Genomic DNA, 19,841 nt, shown 5'->3' with positions numbered 1-19,841 from the left:
GCTTCTGCTTGGAGTTTCTTAAGCCCAGTCTGAGTTGGCCTGGAATCCGGCCAGCGGCAGACACCATTCCAGGCTCTGGCCGCCCCGGGCTGGGGCAGGGGACCGGGCAGAGGAGGACGCGCAGCAAGGTCCGAGCAATGAGCTGTTTGGCGCCTTGGAAGGGCGAGGTGACAGAGCGCGGGAGACGCCGCCGTTCGTACTGCGGTAGTTGGGTGAGGCCAGGAGGTTCGCACCTGCAGATCCCTCTCTGGGTGTACAGCCTTTGGATCCCCCTGTCAGCTCCGGAGAGGCGATTCTCGCAGTCAGGTAGATTAGGAATCGGGTTTAGCACTTGTCACCGCTCGAAACTGGGCATCCCGGCACTGAGTCCTTTGAGGAAGTCTTGCTCGGGACTACATTTCCCAGAAGGCTCCGCGACGATTGAAAGCCCAATCAGCCTATGGACGGGGAAGGCTTCTCGCCATGGAAACCGAGAAGCCAATGGCGAGAGGACAGGGGCGGTGTTTTCCGGCGGCTGGCTGTCGAAATCAGAGTCCCACGTGTGTCCCCACAGTCCTGTCACGAATCACAGGCTGGTTCTGGGAGGGACCGTCTTGGCGTTGTGGGCCAGGTGCGGCTCGGCGGTGGAGGACTCTCACTTCCTGCTCCATCCCCGGCTGGGCCCTGGGGCGGTGAGTGATCCGGTAAAGGAGACAGCGGCGGCCGCCCGGACACTGCTGAGGGGCGTGGAAAGGCTCGCCCGCCGCCCCGACGTCGTCTCTGCCGGGTACCCGCGCTCGCCTTGCGGAGCCCGCGGGTCTTGCTGAGGAGTGGGGAGAGGTAGCTGCGGTTTTCTGCGCCACCGTCGGGATAGCTCATCCTCCTAATCCATTTTCTTGCTCCTCGTGGAGGTCCCCGGGTGTCGGCTTAGCTTTGTGACCCTCTGACCGGCCGCTTCCTGACTGGGGCCTGCGGCACCACGAGGGAGGAGATGGGTGTCGGCCCTGCCCCCGCCGTGATGTTCCTATTAATAAACACAGTGAGCGGACTGGTGCTTCTCACAATGGCACTTACTCACAGCACCTCGGCGCTCCAGGGCCTTTGAGGTCACCTGTACAGGGGACAGGAGACTGGGCGGGGAACAGGGTTTCTGTAACAGTGGCTGAGAACTCTCTCCTCCATCCCGCCGTCACCTGCAGGTGGGCCCTGCTGTCGTGTTTTGTAATGGATGTAGAAATAAAATTTATGCTCAAAACTCGTTACAATGTTCACTTCCTAATGACATTATTTTTTGTTTGTTAAGGTTTTAAAGCAGAGAGATGAAATGTATTCCTCGGGTTTTTAGGTCCTCAAAATCTCACTACTTTATAAGTGAGCCAGAGCAATGTCTGTCTATAGATGCATAAATGTTTCCACGAAAAGTGATTGTGTGTGTATTCTAGTAGTACCAGGTGCTTTGATTGGTGAGATGAAAGATGTGAAAGAGTAAAACTTCCTCACCTCAATCTGGTGCATCCTCCACTGAAATGCAGAATTCTTTGTAGCAGGTTCAGGTGGCTTACATGCATTTGTTTCTACTGGAAACTCTTTTGGGGTGGGGGGGTGGGGGCGTGTTATCTTATATTTCTTTGTGACTCCTAATGCCTTACAACATATTACTGACTGAATAAATTACTGATCCATCCAGTAATCTGACCATCTCCCTCAAAATAATTTTTTCGTGATACTGCTGTCAATTTTATTAATGTGTTAATGATTGTTTCAGCCCTCAAGGGTTTTGTTTTGTTCTTATCCCCATTGAATTTCACTTAATTTTACAGCTTATCCATGTCTTTTTTTTTTAAATCTATATCTTTTTAAGTCTCATATCTAACTCTATTAAACCTTGAAATAGAACGGTACCCAGGACAGTTCCCTTTGGGGTTCTGCATAGTCTGTCCCTTGAGATTGACACCAAATCTACAAGCTGGGAAAAGTCAGCTGTTCTCATAACTATTATGAGTATAATTAAGTCCACGATTTCCTAGCTTACTGAACAAAATGTAGTTGGAGAGAATCCAAAGCTTTCTAGAAATCAAGTTATACCTGCACACACTCTCCTTTATTTATCTTGTGCATCATGGACAATTTGTCCCTCAAAAAGTTAACGTGTCCAAAGACTGAGAGTTCTGTACATGTGTTTGGGAGGTCCAGGCCTCACTTAGTGATGGGAAACTTGGCCAAGGGAAGGATTATGTAAAAACAATAAGAAAAGCAACCCTTCTATGGGTGACAGAATTTACCTCAGAGCTATTCTAGTCAGGGGGTTTTGTTTGGATATACTGGTGGCCATGGTGGCCGTCTTTTGGTTTTCAGACAATGGTGAGAATATGCAGAGAGCTACTGATGCATGCTGAGGTCTCTTTCTTTAGGAACTGATGACTCTCAATGATGTGGCTGGGGACTTCAGGGAAGAGTGGGTTACCTGGACACTGCTTAGAGAATCCTCTTCAGGGATACCACCCAGCTCACTTAGAAGAATGGGGTCTCAAAGGGTAAGGATGCTACTCTCCTTTAGATTTAGGACTTAGATATCTTGAGAGGGCTCAGGTCTGAGTGGTCTCTGGGGATATTGGTCTCTTAGAGCTCTAGCTCTCTGTGAGAGTAATTGTTGCCTCCCTGGCAGAAAAAGAATGACATCCTTTTTTATGGCACTTTATGGTTTGTAGATGTCTTTGATATTTATTGTCTTGTTAATATCTCACCATCACCTTTTGATGTATGTATTATTATGCCCCTTTTCCAACTCAGGACACTGAGACTCAAAGTTAAGTGGCAGAGGAAGAGTCCAGCCCAGATCTTGTGGAAAAGGAGGTGCTCTCCCTATGGTGTTTTTTCCTTTCACTTAAAAAAACACAAACCTCCAGTGCTCTTTCTAAAATACCATGGTTACCCCTTCTCCCTGCTTTACTTTGTATCTGCTACACGAGTAGAATATACCCGTTGAAGAAAAAGACAAGCAAAATGAAAATAAAAGTCATCCATCCCACCACTGAAGAGTTACTATCCTTCCAGCCTTTTTTCTAAGCATATATATAATTAGAAAAACAAAACGGAAGAAAACAATTGAGATCATACTGTGCGTTCAGTTGTACATCCTACTTTCTTACACATTATATTGTGAATATATTTCTACAACAATAAATACTATATCTTTCTCTATATCACTTAAAATAACCACTTTATTTTGTTGTATGGGATACAATTATTTACATTAGATTGGATCATATATTTGACCATTTTTTACCTATAAAATCACAATTTCATATGGCTCAATCAAATATAATTATTCCTTTGTCGTGGGACCTTTAGGTTGTTTCCAAATATTCACCAGTATTGTGATGAACAGCTCTTTGTCTTTTTTAAAAAAGCTAATTGTCTTTTTAAAAACTCTTATTTATTGAAATATATTTAGTTAATAATTAGCTAATATGTCTTTTGCAAAACTTTTTTTTCATTTCCTTGGAATTCCCAGAATTAGAATTGCTGGGTCAAAGAAGAGATACATTTCTAAGATATTTGATACTTTTGCCAAATGCCTTCCAAAAAGATTGAATCAATTTATATATTCCGGTAAGCCTTATACGAAAGCGTCCATTTCTTCATATTCAACATGTCAGAGTGGGTATTATAATTTAAGAGTCTGGGTAAAATAACAGTGATAGCTACATTTATTGAGGACTTACCACTTAATCCTCACAACAACTCTATGAGGTAGGTCTTATTGTTATCCCTATTTTATAGAATGAAGACACTGAGACAGAGAGTTTAAGTAACTTTCCTGAAGTCACACAGCCAGTAAGAGGCAAGGTTAGGATTCAAACTCAGGCACTAGGACTCTTGGGTTTGCACTCTTTATCTGTACACTATATTACCTAAGTGTGTCATTGTTTGAATTTCTTTGGTTAATGGTGAGGTTAAAGGTTTTTCATATATCTATAGGCTGCCTGTATTTTTTTCTTTTGTGAATTGCCTATTCATGTCCTTTGACCATTTTTTTTCCTTACAAGTGTTTGTCTTTTTCTCACGGTTGTATTGACTGCTGCCCTTCTGGGAAAATTTTAAAGCCCAGAGAAAATTTTAAAATTTTAAATTTTAACTTCCTTGATTCTCTCTAAGGATGAGGTCATGGCAGCTTTGTTTCTGATAAAATCCGCTCTCCACATGAGTTTAGCCCGGTGCCTTCAGAGATGAGTTATTGTGCTTACTTTCGAGTTTCTGTCACCTAAGTCTGATTTTTTTTTTATGGGAAGAAAAGGGCTTTTTTCTCAGATAAAAGAGGGAGATCACCCTCTTTTATCACTTCACCATGGCTGCCCTTTTTTCCTTCACTAATGTCTTGTGTTTGCCTCCTAATAAATTGAGAAAACTCACAAAATGGATTATTGATGGAATGGCTGCCCTTTTAATGAGACCAAACACACACTAGAGTTTCCCTGGGTATTCTCTTCTACCCAGGGAAGGAGAAAGGCTTGGATTTTGGCCAGGGCTTGTGTGATTGAGTCAGATTAACATCCTATGTTCACCCTCCTGTATAGGATTTCTAGACCAAGTGTACTCTCCCAGCTGGAACAGAAAGAAGAGCCATGGGTGCTGCCACGCCAGAATTTTGAGGCGAGGAAGATCCTACGGGAAAGTCACACAGGTGAGGTGTGAGTGTTACCTAATGGGAGGAAACGTAGCATTTCATTCCTTGTTTGATGAAAATTTGGAATGTTGCCCCAGACTTTTTTTTTTTTTTTTTTTTGGTGAGGGAGATCAGCCCTGAGCTAACATCTGTGCTAATCCTCCTCTTTTTGCTGAGGAAGACCGGCTCTGAGGTAACATCTATTGCCAATCCTCCTCCTTTTTCTCTTCCCCAAAGCCCCAGTAGATAGTTGTATGTCATAGTTGCACATCCTTCTAGTTGCTGTATGTGGGACGTGGCCTCAGCATGGCCGGAGAAGCGGTGCCTCGGTGCGCACCTAGGACTGAACCCAGGCCGCGCACCAGGACTGAACCCGGGGCGCCAATAGCGGAGCGCACGCACTTAACCACTAAGGCACAGGGCCGGCCCAGACTTCTGTTCTTACTATTATAAGTTTAAATTTGACTTCTTGGGCAGTCAGTAATTGACTAAATAAAGTCTTCATTTTAAGTAAGCATTTCACTTTCATATAGACTATAACATCTTTTTTTTGTCCCCCCGCCAACGCCAAGCCCCAGTACATAGCTGTATATCCTAGTTTTAAGTCCTTCTAGCTCTTCTATGTGTGCTGCTGCCACAGCATGGCTACTGACGAGTGGTGTGATTCCTGTGCCTGGGAACTGAACCTGGGCCGCCGAAGCAGAGTACACTGACCTTCAACCGCTAGGCTGGCTCAGAGACTATAATATCTTTGAAAAGTGTTGCCCACTTTGGACAATATGTGGTATACTCTTGAAGGATAATAAGGTCACCTCAAGATTCATCTAGCCATCTTAAAATAAAACGGGGTTAGGAATTCATGTTTTCTGTAAGCTCAATGAACTTCAATAAGTTTTTCACAAAGTGACAACCAAAGTAGTCAAATTAAATGTAGTCTGTTGCAAAAACACTAATTTTAGGGGGCCGGCCCGGTAGTGTAGCAGTTAAAGTTCGTGCATTCTGCTTCAGTGGCCTGGGGTTTGCTGGTTCGGATCCTGGGCGTGGACCTACACACCACTCATCAAGCCATGCTGAAGCGGTGTCCCACATAGAAGAACCTACAACTAGGACATACAGCTATGTACTGGGGCTTTGGGGAGAAAAAAGAAAAAAAAAAGGAAGATTGGCAACAGATGTTAGCTCAGGGCCAATCTTCCTCACAAAAAAAACAAAACAAAAAAAGACACTAATTTTAATCTTTCTTGCTGCTTTCTGATGTTTTTTCCTGATAACTGATCACTTTATTCTGTTACTTCTGTTAATTTTTCAGACTTTGGGAATCATGTGGCAAAACTCAATTGGGACATTTCTGAAACAGCAGAACAGTGGGGAACATCCTCAGAAAGGGCCAAAAAAGATATTTCTCATACTCCTAGTTGGGGAGGAAACTGGGAGAGGGGCCTTGAATTAGAAGAGCAACATGGAACCCTTCTAAGAGAGGGCCATCAAGGTCCCTTTTCACAGGCGAAGGATTTAAACAAGCTCCTGGATGGATATGTAGGAAAGAAGCCTGTGTGTGAAGAATGTGGAAAAAGCTTTAACCAGAGTTCCTATCTCGTGAGACACCTAAGGACTCATACTGGTGAGAGGCCTTATAAATGCATCGAGTGCGGGAAAGGTTTCAAACAGAGTTCAGACCTTGTCACTCATCGCAGAACACACACGGGAGAGAAACCCTACCAATGCAATGGTTGTGAGAAGAAATTCAGCGACAGCTCAACGCTCATCAAACATCAGAGAACCCATACAGGTGAGAGACCCTACGAGTGCCCAGAGTGTGGGAAGACATTTGGGCGGAAGCCACACCTCATAATGCACCAAAGAACCCACACAGGAGAGAAGCCCTACACATGCCTCGAATGTCATAAAAGCTTTAGTCGAAGCTCAAATTTCATCACTCACCAGAGGACCCACACAGGAGTGAAGCCTTACAGTTGTAATGACTGTGGGGAGAGTTTTAGCCAGAGCTCGGACTTGATTAAGCACCAACGAACCCACACAGGAGAACGGCCCTTTAAATGCCCAGAGTGCGGGAAGGGCTTTAGAGATAGTTCTCATTTTGTAGCTCATATGAGTACTCACTCAGGAGAAAGGCCTTTCAGTTGTTCTTACTGCCACAAAAGTTTCAGTCAGAGCTCACATCTGGTCACGCACCAGAGAACACACACAGGGGAGAGGCCTTTTAAGTGCGACAACTGTGGGAAAGGATTCGCCGACAGCTCTGCCCTCGTTAAGCACCAACGGATCCACACGGGAGAAAGACCCTATAAATGTGGCGAGTGTGGGAAGAGCTTCAATCAGAGCTCCCACTTCATTACCCATCAGCGAATCCACTTAGAAGACAGACCCTATCAATGTCCTGAGTGTGGCAAAACTTTCAATCAGCGTTCCCATTTTCTCACACACCAGAGAACACACACAGGAGAAAAACCTTTTCACTGTAGTAAATGTGACAAGAGCTTCCGTCAGAAGGCACATCTTTTATGCCACCAAAACACGCATTTGATTTAGGAAATAGTCTTTGGTGGTTCTGCTGCTCCCTTCCAAATTTCCATTGCTATTGTCTTCAAGTACCCCAAATAGAGAAACCTGAACCTGGGCATCAATGGCTCAAGTTGGGCCCTGATCTATTCTCTCTTTTTTTCCATGTTTTAATGACGAGGGTAAATGTATAGGGTCCAAATAATGTTCTGAACACAAAAGGCATTCCTTCAGTGTTTTTGACTGTCTCTTAGGGAAATGTGAGTTTAATGGTTGATGCCTGGTTCCTAAAAGAGAAATGAGATAAATGTGGCCGAGAGATCACATATAAGCCACCTAGTAAAGTGCCTGCACAAAGTGGGTGCTCAGTACTAAATGGGCACATTGTCACTATTAATGGTTAATATTTGAGATCTTCTATAAAGCCCTTAAGATAGTGCCTGGCCCTTAAAAGACACTCAATACAAGGTTGGTTGGTTGTATCAGCCTTATTACTCAACAAGTAATTTATTAGTGCAGCCCCCTAAGCCCAGAATTTGCAAGAAATTAGATTGGAACTAGAAGGTTTGGGGTGTGAACACATAGATTGAATGAAATGGAAAACACTCTCCCCTCCAGTGCTATGCAGACATTAGTCACCAGATGTCTCATTGCCATGACAAGGCACAATTATCATAGAGAAGGTCTTCGGTCTTGTGACTTAGATGCTGAAAGAACTTCAGAAGCTCTTTGTATAGCAGTGTATGAGGTTCTCCTGCTAGAGGTTTGCCACCATCTGAGGCATAGAAAATATCCTGTGATGAACAAGCCAGAGGGACCTGGAAGAGGACTGTAAAACTGTGAAAGCAAAATTGCTGAGAATGTTAAATGATTTTACAGGGATCCTTCTTGGCATTTAGTTGAAGGAAACTTTTTTCCTAATTTGCTGGGTCATTGGCCCTTTAGTTTTAAGTTAATGCAACTCTCTGATCCTTTTAGGGCCATTCGTTTTATGCACTAGTACATTCCTATGTTTAATTGAAATAAATTGAGGGAAGGCAGTGTGTTGGAGAGAATACTGCCTTCATTGAGAAGGCGAGGTGTCTGAGTCCTGGCCCTGACACTTAAATTGGCCAGACTTGCACTTTCTCAGCCCCAACCTTACCTACCTCACAAGGTTGTGAGGATCTAACACACACACACACACACACACACACACACACGCACTTTGTTGTTAAACTATAAAGTTACTATCCCTAAAGTTTAGTGTTACAGTATTGTTGCTAATGTCTTTTTTCCAAGGAACTCTGGCTAATATTTCTCCAGGTGTCCCATTTTCTCTCGTAACGAGGGACTTCTTTTTTCACCTGTTGAAAACCTAAGGCCTGCAAATGCTAAACGACTCATTATGGGTCACATAGTTACCAGGAGAGCCAGAATTTGGCTGCAGGTCTCCTCTTCAACAACATAGAACAGACCAGCTCTGGGATTTGTTAAGAGTGTCTCTGAGACACTACAGGACTGGAGGACCCATGTTATATTCATCACATCACCCTGAATTTGGAAATGATGGAGGGATGTAGCCTAAGTTCCTGGGAACTTTACAAGATCCTGTGCTGGGGATCCTTGATCCTCATGGAGTAAGAGTGGAGGGGTAAGGGCAGATGTAAGGGGCTAAGGAGGGAGTTGGGTGTTTAACATTCTAGAGAGAAAAGTGGTGGACTGAAGTTTTTTTCTTTCAAACCTTCCTACGTCAATACCAAATAAATTATTACATCAGCCTTGGAACACCAGTTCATTTTCTGGAATGCCATCTGAGTGCTGTGACTCTTGGGGGGTAGAACTCAGCTGATAACCTAAACTCTTTCTTTGAAAGGGTAATTAGATAATTGACCAGAACAAAAAAAATCTGGTTAATCCAGTGCAGTGGTTCTCAAAATGTGAGCTCAGACCAGTAGTATTAGCATCACCTGGGAACTTGTTAGAAATGCAAGTTGTAAGTCCCTACCTCAGACCCACTGAATCAGAAACTCTAGGGGTGGGTCCCAGCAATCTGTGTTTTAGTAAGCCCTCCAGATGATCACAATGCATGCTCAAGTTTGAGAACTACTGCTTTAAAAGGCGTCTCTTCTACTAAGCAGCCACAATACTATTTTACTCCTGAAAAATGTTGACAGTGATTTTGTAATATCATCAAATATTCCAGTCAACGTTCACATTCCCCTAATTATGTTATGTTTTTTGTTTTTGTTTTTTAGTTTGTTTGAATCAAAATCCAAATGAGGTCTCTACATTCATTTGGTTGGTATGTTCCTTATAAGTCTTGATCTAAAGTCCTCCCTCCTTTCTCTCTCTCTCTCCTTTTCTTCTATCTTATTTGTTGAAGAAAGCTCGTTGTCCTGTAGTGTCTCCCACAGGTCTGTATTTTGCTAATTCCGTCCTCTGGGGTCCTCCTCTATCCCTTGCTTTCTTAATATTGGTAGTTGGATCTGTAAACATGATCAGATTCAGATTTTTTTGGCAAGAGTACTCCGTAGTGATCTTATATACTTCTATCAGGAGGTAAAGAGTATTATTTTGTCTCTTTTCTTATGATGTGAGCAGCCATTGATAAACCCTTATTTCACTTGGGTTTGCCAAATGGTGGTATTTTATTTCTATCATTCCTTCTTCATTTATTAGCTGGAATACTTGTATAAAGAGAACTGCCCTTTGTCAATTATTTTGTTTCCCTGAGGTATAGTTTGTGTAGGAACAGCACAATAGTTGCTTAATCAGAACTCCTTAGATTTTTTAATATCACTATCTAGGTTTCGGCCTCCATGCCCTAGATTTCTAAGCCCCTTCCAGTGCGAGACTCTGTTCTGACAGGACATTTGTAAATGTATAAGTCTCATAATAACTTGTCTAATGTACTCGGTTGTTTTTCTCCTGCCTTTCTCCCCTCCAGTTTGTCTAGGTTCTCCAGAAAGTAGTGTGCTACAGAGCTCAATAAATTCTTGAGTGATTCCCTAGTCAGGGATGGACTCTCTAACTTGCTAATTAATATTTCTCAATGTTATCCAGGCCTGAAAAAAGGAGAGGAAACTACATCCCTATTAGCTGGGAATGATATTACATTCCTTTTGGTAACAGGAGAGTATACCATCTCCATTTATCTTATCTATCTATGTATTGCTCTAAGTCAAATATGTTCAGTATGTTAAACAACAACAATTATTCGTAAAAATCAGATGAGAAGGTAGGGGAAAAGCCTGGCAGGCAGAGGTGAGGGGTCATTTATGTGAAATCCAGGAGTGCCATCTCTCTGGGTATGGAAGTGTTTTGGCCAGATGTAGGAGGCAGAATGAGAAAGTCACAGAGTTCAGTATGATACCCCTCGAAAATGACATTTCGGATAGTTTTGCACTGGATTAATGTAAAATGGCCTAGCAGAGTGTCCTACAAGAGGGAGCCAGTTAGAGGACACAGAGGGACACCGAATCTACATTATTAGCACGAGCAGGCATGACCCTAAACCCAGCTAGGAATGTGATGTGTCGCTTATTGGCTGGGAGTGGCCCTAGATTTAGGAGACAGGATGTGGAAGCAGCACAGAACCAGAGTGAGAAGACCCAGCTCCTCGTTCTGGTGCAGTCATTTACTAGCCAACTGTCTTTGGACAGGTCACTAGATCACTCTAGGCTTCAGTCTAAGTCAGAAAAAGATCCCTCTGTCTCTAACACTTTACAAATTTGGGGCTCTCTTAGACCCCAGGACTGTTCGATGTTGTGAGCAGGCTCTTCCACAGGTGCACCTTCATGCCCTGAGAGGATAAAAGCAGGTCGTTTATTTATAGCCTGGCTTCCTCTCCATCTCCCACTCCTCAGCCTTCTCCGGGTTCTTGGAGGAGAAGCGAAACCTCACAGCTACCGGTAGAGTTAGCACATTATCTCCAAACTAAAGACCTCCCCAGGTTCCAGCCCCTCCTATTCTGACTTCCTAACAGTATTTAACAGACACAGGTCACTGTTTGTAACATAATTTGAGTCTTTTTCTATCACCTTGTTTTTCATGATGTATATCCACAGATGTGTCTATCCTATAAGGTGTGACCTCTTGAAGGACAATGTGTGACTTGCTTTATGGCTTTGCCACTTCTCCCTGCCACCCCTCCCAGCCATGAGTAGAAAATACTTAAATGGTATTGGTGAAAGTGGAGGTAACTGACTTTCCACATTTTCCCTTTGCTTCTACCCTATGACTGGGCTGTTAGCTTCTTGCACATGCTGCACGCCTCCTCTCTCCCTCGCTTTGAAATCCACGTCATCACCAAACCCTATCAATTTTACCTCTCAGATTCCTCTCAAACCGATCTATCAATCTCTCCATCTCCACTGCTGCTCTCTAGTCCCAAATGACCACCAACTCTTTTGAATTCCTGCAGCAGCCTCCTGACAGCCCAGATTTTATATTTGCTCAAATTTCTCCTCACAGAAGCCAGAGTGAGCTTTTAAAACCCCAATTCTGGTCCATCACCTATATGCTTAAAACTAGCAGCTTCCCATTTTTAGGAATAAAAACCCAAATCTTTAATCAGGCCTACAAGGCCTCCCTCGGTTTGACACTCACCCCCCCACCAGCCTCTTCTGATGTCACCTTCCCTCTCACTCACTGAGCTTCAGCCCACTGTGTTCTCTCTGCTCCTTGGTCACACTGTGTCAGGCACAACTTAGAGTCTTGGTACTAACTGTACCCTCTGTCCAGTATGTTCCTCACCCAGATCTTTGCTTAGGCTCCTATTTGTCAACCAGGTTTCAGCCTAAAACCCACCTCCTTACAGAGACTTTCTCCAACTATCCCATCTAAATTAGTCCTCCTCCCCCACCAGTCACTCTCTATCACCTTATCCTCTTTTATTTTCATCAAAGTCCTTACAGCTGTCTGCTATTTTCTTGTTTATTTATTTGTTTTGGTAAACTCCATGGTAGGAAGGAGCCATTTCTCTTGTTTACCATTCTTTCCCTGGCACCTAAAACAGAGCCGGGCATGTTGGATGAGTTAATGAATGCATGCTCACAGACAAGGAACTCATGCTGGAAAAGAAGCAGTATGAGAGGAAGCTGTAGGGGTGAGTGAGGGTCACACCAAGAAGGCTCTGAGTTGCCAAACTGGAGAATGGGGCGTCATCAGTGGTTTTCCAGTGGAGGAGAGGTATGATCAGCACTTGAGGAAGTTTGATTTGGCAGCTTTCCGTAAGACACATTACAGAGAGAAAAATTGAAGGCATTGAGACAATTTATGATAAAAGGGCTTAGCACAGTGCCTGGCCCATAGTAAGTCTCCAATAAATGATTGTTATCCAAGCACCATAGCAGGCACTGTGAGATACCAGAACAAAAAGGCAAGATCGTTAAACCTTCTTTCTACCTCAAAATAATTCTTCCTAGACCCTATTGTCACATTCCTTCCCTTCCCCTTTTTGTCAAATTTCCGTTAATGTGTAGTTATTCTCAGAGCTATCATGTATAGGCTATTTTAATAGGGCTTCCCACCCCCAGCATGCCTCAAAGGTCTCTTAATTTCCACATCTGAAGGCCTCTTGTTTGTCTTCTTCCCATTCAACAGCTGTTTACTTTTTGATACCACTTACATATGCTTCTTGAAATTCTCTTTTCCCTTGGTGGATGTGAGATGGTTCTCCTACATTTCTGGCTACTCCTTTTCAAGTACCTTCCCTGGCTCCTCTTCTTCCCCTTAGATGTGCCTCACCCCCTCAACATTCTGACCCTTGATCCTCTTCCTTTCTTCCTTCTTTCCTGTTCTGCACACCAATCTTATGACTTCAACCATCATCTCTCAGAACATGGGTCTAGCTCAACCTCTCTCCTGAATTTCATACCTACAAGTCCAGCTGCTTGGTGGACCCTCCCCAAAGATGACCTGCTGCTCCTCAAACCCAGAATCTCCAAATTATAGTCAGCATCTCCTCCCAAATCATCCCTCCTGACGTTTCTCTTTCTGCAATGACTCTGTTCTCCTATGTATCCTTACCAGAACCTCCTGGTCAGCTTAGATTTCTCTTTCTCCCTTGTTTCCTATATTTTGCTAGTGCCAAGTCACGTAGCCTCTGCCTCTACATTGTCTCTTTCTCTTTTTAAATTGTAAAAGCATCATGTACTTTCTGTAAAATTTTCAAAAAAATGCAGAAGTACCCAAACTACAAAAATGGAAATACCTCGTCTCTTCCTCATTCCTTCCCCCAATCTCACTCCCCAGATTTCAGCTCTGTAATAGCCTGGCATGCCAATCTTTGTTTCTAGCTCCCTTTTTCCATCTCCACTGCCATGATCTGAACTGAAGGGATGGTTTCCATCTGGTCCCCTTGACTTTTCCTTTTAGTTAAACTCAACAAACATTTATTGAGTGCCTACTACACACTAAGTCCTACACTAGACCCTGGAGGTAGAAAGACAAATAAGACAGTGAAAGAGGTCCACATTTAAGAGCTGTCAGACTTTGGGCAAGTTACTCCCTCTTAACCCTGATTTCCTTATCTGTAATGTACTGTAATCCCAGTACCTTCTTCATGGGGTTGGGTGAGGATTAATGAGATGACACATATAAAACTCTTTGTACAGTACCTGGTATATTGTATCTGCTCCACAAATATCAATGACGACCATGATAATGATGATAATCTTTGCCTTGGAGGAATTTGTAGCTTAATGAAGACACTTGTAAAATAGGTATCATCTATGTGAAGAAAGATGGGAAAATATTTTGGAAAAGGGGAGAAAAGCAGTTTAAGTGAAATTAAAAGGTTGAAGTAGAGAGTTGGGAGACTGAGAGGTAAGAACTTGGACTTCATCCTCTACGAATATTTCTCAAAGTGTCAGCCAAGGACTACCTGCATTAGTCTTACCTGGGGTGCTTGTTCAAAATGCAGATTTAGCGGCCCCACCTCTGACCAACGTGGTAAATTCACACAGTGGAATAATATACATCAAGGAAAATTTAAAAACTTCTGTTGTACTCATCAACTCAGATAAGCTTCAAAAACTCAATATTGAGTATAAAAAATAAGACAGAAAAATACATATAGTAAGGGTCAAAATGCAATAAAGATAAAAGCAGGCAAAACTAAACACTATATTGCTTGAGCAGTAAGGACAAACACACAAACTGTAATGAAAAACAAAGGGTTTATTAATACAAAATTCAGGGTAGAGGTTAATGGGAATGGGGAAGAAGAATGCTAAGTTTCTATTGCTTAAGCTGAGTGCTGAGCACACAGGTTTTCTTTTTATTATAATTCTTTAAATTAATACACATTATTTATGTACTTTTTATTTACAAGATATTTCACAAGAGAAAAAACACAAAAAAGCAAGTAGGAAAACAGAATACTTTTCCAAAGACTAACCTTTTCCACTCATAAAGGTTGAATTATACTAAAGAAAAAAAGAAAAGAGACAATCTAAGTTCCTGGGCCTGAACAGACACCTGGCCAATCCCCTCCATTCTTTCTCAATCGCACACTCACACTTGCTCATTTTTCCTTCAGCTAAAAAACAAACCCTCCCCTTATGTGTATCAATTAGTGCAAATGAATGTCCAGAAGATCATAGGCCCACCCTTCTATAAACATCCAAACTTGGACTCCTTGTCTGAATAGAGGATGCCCTGTCACATTAATAATGCTCTTGAGAACATCTTCTTTTTCCCCTGAAAAAAATATTTCCACATTTTAGATTATTTACACAGGGTGTGAACGTTTTTACAGCTCTCGTCACTTGCTGCCAAATCGTTTTCTGAGCGAATTGTACCAATTTACAATGCCAGTGGCCATAAATGACTACCAGTTTCACCACACCCTCATCCTTGAAAAACAGTTCTGCTAATTTAATAGACATGATTCTCACATGTTGTTTTAATTTGCATTTCTTTGATTACCAGTGAAGTTGTACAATTTTTTGTACATTAGCTTCTTTCTTGTATTTCTTCTGTTGTTTGTCATTTGTGTACTTAGAGTATAGGATCAGAATCAAAAACCTTGACTATTTGACTTTGAGGAAGTCACTTGCTTTTTTCCTGTTCCCTTCTCTTCCCCTCTCTGCTTTATTACTTTTTTACTTCATTAGTTGTACATGTTCATATTGGAAATATCAAAAAACACAATTAAGCAAACAAAAAAGTAAAATCCCACCTTCCAGAGATAGCCACCGTTTATTTTATATCCTTTTAAACTTTTTCTTTAACAAAAATATTCACAAATATATCACCTACCCTTTCTGAGCCTGTTTCCTTGTCTATACAATGGCAATACTTTTCCCTCAAGTTGATAACTAAATGAGCTGATGTATGTGAAAGTGATTTAAAATGTGCAAGATGTTATATACATGAAAATTGCTGTTCTTCTGACATAAAATACCCTTTACTCTGCCAAACAGAATGATAACATTTTATTCCCTGAACATAGCCTACCCTCTCCAGCAGTTTCTTCTTTCTAAAATGATTTCCTGCCTCAATTCTTCCAACTAAATAAGTATCCACTATATTTTTAAAAATTCAATATGTGAGATATACAAAAGGTATAAATGGTAGTGCAAAGAACAACCATGTACATACCATGCAGCTTAAGAAATAAAATTTCTCAAAAAAAAGAAAATTTTACCAATACACTTAAAATTTCCTGTGACCCCCTCCCCAGTTATAGCCCTTCCCCAACTCATATTCCACTCTCCTGAATTTGGTATTTCTCCATGTTATGCTTTTACATTTATTTATGTTCTTTCTCTCTTCTCTTTATATATATTTACATAGAGATATTGATATAGATCCCTAAGCAATGTATAATATTGGTTTGCATAAACTTGTTTAAATTGTATATGAATGGGTATCAAGGTAAGGATTGTGTACTTATTCCCCCGCAATATTATGTTTGTGAGATTCATCCATGTTGGTACATATAGTTGTACTTTATTTCCTTGCTTTAATATTCAATATATAATCACACTGCAATTTATCTGTTTTCCTGATGATAGCCATTTAGGTCATTTCTGGGTTTTGCTGTCACAGGCATTTCTGTGATGAACATTTTGGTATGTCTCCTTGTGGACATGTGTAAGCGTTTTTCTGGGTATATATACCTAGGAGTGGAATTCTGACGTCAAAGAGTATGTGCATCTTTAGCTAGATATTGCCAAATTATTCTCCAAAGTGCTTGTAATAATTTCCATTTTCACCAGTAGTGTATCAATATTCTCTTCACTATTCTTTCTTGTCAACCCTTAGTTTTGTCAGACTTTTTAGTTTTTCCAATCTGATGGATGTGAAATGACATCTCATTGTGGTTTTAATATACATCTCCCTGATTAATAGAGAAATTGAACAACTTTTATAAGTTTATTGGTTGTTCATGTTGCCTCTTCAGTGAATTCTATGTTCATAAAGAAACCATTCTTCAAGGCCCCTTTAAAACACTTTCTCTCCATGAAATATTTCCAGAACCCCTCCATCAAGCAGATGGGCTCTCCTTTGGATCTCTATAACCCTGTCTACATCTCGGGTTTCACTTACTTTTTATTTCATCTTTACTGTCATTTGTGTACTCGTCTAAAGGTCAGGGACTATGTTTAACCCAACTTTATGCCCTTGTTAGTACCTAGTGCAAAGTAAACATTTCATAAATCTTTGTTGAATCCAATCATACTCCTCCCCTACTTATAAAATCTTAAATAGTTTCCTATTGTCTACCGGAGAGATTTGAATCTCCTTAATCTAGAATTTAAGACCCTTACATGGGATCTGGCATTAACTTTCCTGCCTCTTCTCCTGGTATGACCCTGCCTTCTGCCCCAGATACTAGATTCTTCATCCACAATGAGGTCCCAGTCTGCAGACGTTTGGCTTCTTTCCCTGCAGCCAGGATGGCAGCTTGATCCCACTTATTTTAGCTGCTCATCAGATTATTTAAGAGAAAATTTAGGGATCCTGAATCTAGAAGCTTGCTTTTATTACCGAGCAGGACTTTTGCCCTGAATCTATCATTTGTGTTCTAAGAATACATAAATTTCTTTACCCAGGTGACTTGGGTTCCACTGAAGGAAACCTAAAGCACTTAACTTCAGCATTTTGACCTTGAGTCTAGGCCCGGACACAGCCTGTCCTACCTCTTCCAAGTCAGATGCATATCACAAACAGAATATATGAATACTTGCCCAACCCCATATTGTATCTTTCCAACTTATTCAATTTAAATCAGTAAACATTCATCATACACCTGTTACATCCAGGCTCAGTCCAAGGTGCTGGGGACACAGATATAAACATGACAATTCTCTCAAGAAGCACACAGAGTAGTTGGGAAAGACAGATGTACAGACACATGGTTTCTTTTTCTTTATAATTTTTTAAAAATTTTATTTATTTATTTTTTTCCCCAAAGCCCCAGTAGAAAAGTTGTATGTCATAGCTGCACATCCTTCTAGTTGCTGTATGTGGGACGCGGCCTCAGCATGGCCAGAGAACCGGTGCATCAGTGCACAACCGGGATCTGAACCCGGGCTGCCAGCAGCGGAGTGCGCGCACTTAACCGCTAAGCCACCGGGCCGGCCCCAGACACATAGTTTCAATACAAAGAAGAACATGGGAGCCAGGGAAGGGCTATTCTGAGAGTCAAGAAAGGATCCCTGGAGGAGAGGTCACGTAGGGCAGTTGGTGTATAAATGAGTAGATGAATACAAGGCATGATCTTGAAATTAAGCTTTTTTTAAGCTTTATATGTGAATTCTGCCACAGAAGATGCTCTGATACATGGGGATTTTGCCACTGATTCCACTGAACTGAACAACATGACTGGTGCTAATGGTTTGGAGAGCCCATCTTTGTATTATGAGGAGGCAGTTAGAACTCGGCCATTTTCCTACCAGACTGGTTGTGAGTCAGTTAACAGACAGGTGTCTTAGGGAGGAACATGGCTGCATATGTGTGTGTCTCTCCCATTTTTTTTTCTGTGATAATCTTTACATATCTTTGAAGTCTCACAGTATTCTACATTGCCCTGTTCTAGTGATACAAATCATGGTAGAAACAGCCCCAGTTTGCCTGTAATCTCATGAAAGGCCCAATAAGATTTTCAGCACTCCACTCTGGAGGAGCCCACAGGAAAGTGGCATTCTGCAAAGGATGTGAGCATCCTGCCACCTGAATACCAATCTTAAAAGGAATGAGGAGTGACAAAGGAAGAGGGTATTTGTAACCCCTCTGACCAAAAGTATCCACCCATTCCCCAACCAGCAACCCATGGTACCAGAGGAAAGAGGAAGTCACACCTTCTGAAAGGATGGGACATCTTTCCCAAGAGGTTCCACTTGGACTTCTTGAAGCATCATGTGGCTTCTACTCTTTGAGAAGAGTGAAGTGAGCTAGGAGGTCAGCCAGGCACATACACACCTGCACATGTCCATACACAATTCATTTTCACAATTTCCTGGCTTTGCTTACACTGTTTCCCTAACCTGTGCTCTTTCTCACCCTTTCCACTGGTCTTCCCTAGAAGCCTTACATAAATAACATCTCTTCTAGGAAACCTTAGATCATCTAGTAAAAATCTACTGTTCTCTCATCTGTGGTCCCCGAACTCTCTCTTCACATCTGAAAGCTCCTTGAGAGTACTTTGTCATGTCTGTGCCCATCACATTCTTTGACGGATGTGGTCTCACAAATCTTTCAACTCTGCTCTCTAGGTAGCCACTACCATGGACAAGGTTGGCACATCCACAAACAACAGTGTTCACGTACATGGGCTTTGAGTCAGGTGTAGTTTGAATCCTGGCTATGTTACTAATTAGGTGTATAATCTTTGGAAAATTAGTTAACCTTTCTGAGTTGCAGTTCCCTCATCCCCAAATTGGAGAATTCTAGAATTCTAGTAGTTCCTGCCTCATAGACCTGTTGTGAAGATCAAATAAGGTGACACATATCAAACATTTAGAACTGGAGCTGGGGGGCACTCATTACAACTTAGCTATTGTTACTAGTAACCCACTGTCATCCTGTAGATGTTTAAATGGCATGCCATGAGGGAACCCTGCTCATGCAGGCTTGTTTCAGGATTCAGTCTTGTGAAGGCATCGGTGTTCCTTGTCTCATCTACCTCTCTTTTCTCTGTACTTTGATCTGGCTACCTCCTGAGCTCATGGTTCCTAACTATGTCGCTTGATGGCTCCTTAAATCGTCCTTTGTCTTTTGTCTTGAGACTGCAGTAGTGCCTTGCGGCCAATTCTAACCCCAGCCCGGAAACCAATGCCCCAACTCCATTCTGGGCTGACTTCCTGGTTTCCTCCCACAACTTCCTGGTTTCTGTTGTTGTCAGTTATCCCTAGACCAGGACATGGATGTTCATAAATGTTTGTTGAAGGGTTTCTAGAGGGCCAGTGCAGGGAGTAAATGAACACTTTCTCAGTAATATGCTGTCTATAACGTGGGAGGTGGTATTGAATGGTTATTTGGCAGAGATTTTAGAATTAGAAAGACCTAGGCTTGATTCCTAACCCTGAATCTTATGACCTTGAGTAAAATACCTAACCTCTTCATACTTGTTTCCTCATTTATAAAATGAGGATAATTATATCTTCCTCATAGGGTTATTGTAAGGATTAAATAGATTAAATAAATCTATAGATATATATATCTATAAAGCCCCTAGCATATT

The 19,841-nt window shown here is 41.9% G+C and overlaps 1 protein-coding gene across 1 annotated transcript; it reads left to right on the top strand.

Moving 5' to 3' along the window:
- Positions 1–536: 536 nt before the first annotated feature.
- Positions 537–8,858, top strand: ZNF774 (zinc finger protein 774). The gene is made up of 4 exons (XM_087428986.1): positions 537–1,178; positions 2,391–2,513; positions 4,557–4,663; positions 5,955–8,858. The coding sequence occupies exons 2-4, from the start codon at positions 2,407–2,409 to the stop codon at positions 7,193–7,195; spliced, it is 1,455 nt and encodes a 484-aa protein (XP_087285112.1). The 5' UTR covers positions 537–1,178; positions 2,391–2,406; the 3' UTR covers positions 7,196–8,858.
- Positions 8,859–19,841: the final 10,983 nt, after the last annotated feature.

This window comes from Ceratotherium simum, chromosome 3, assembly GCF_057802395.1.
Source record: "Ceratotherium simum simum isolate JZ-2026a chromosome 3, ASM5780239v1, whole genome shotgun sequence".
In the NCBI taxonomy this organism is placed as follows: domain Eukaryota; kingdom Metazoa; phylum Chordata; class Mammalia; order Perissodactyla; family Rhinocerotidae; genus Ceratotherium; species Ceratotherium simum.
This window is presented reverse-complemented; position numbering and strand designations above follow the sequence as displayed.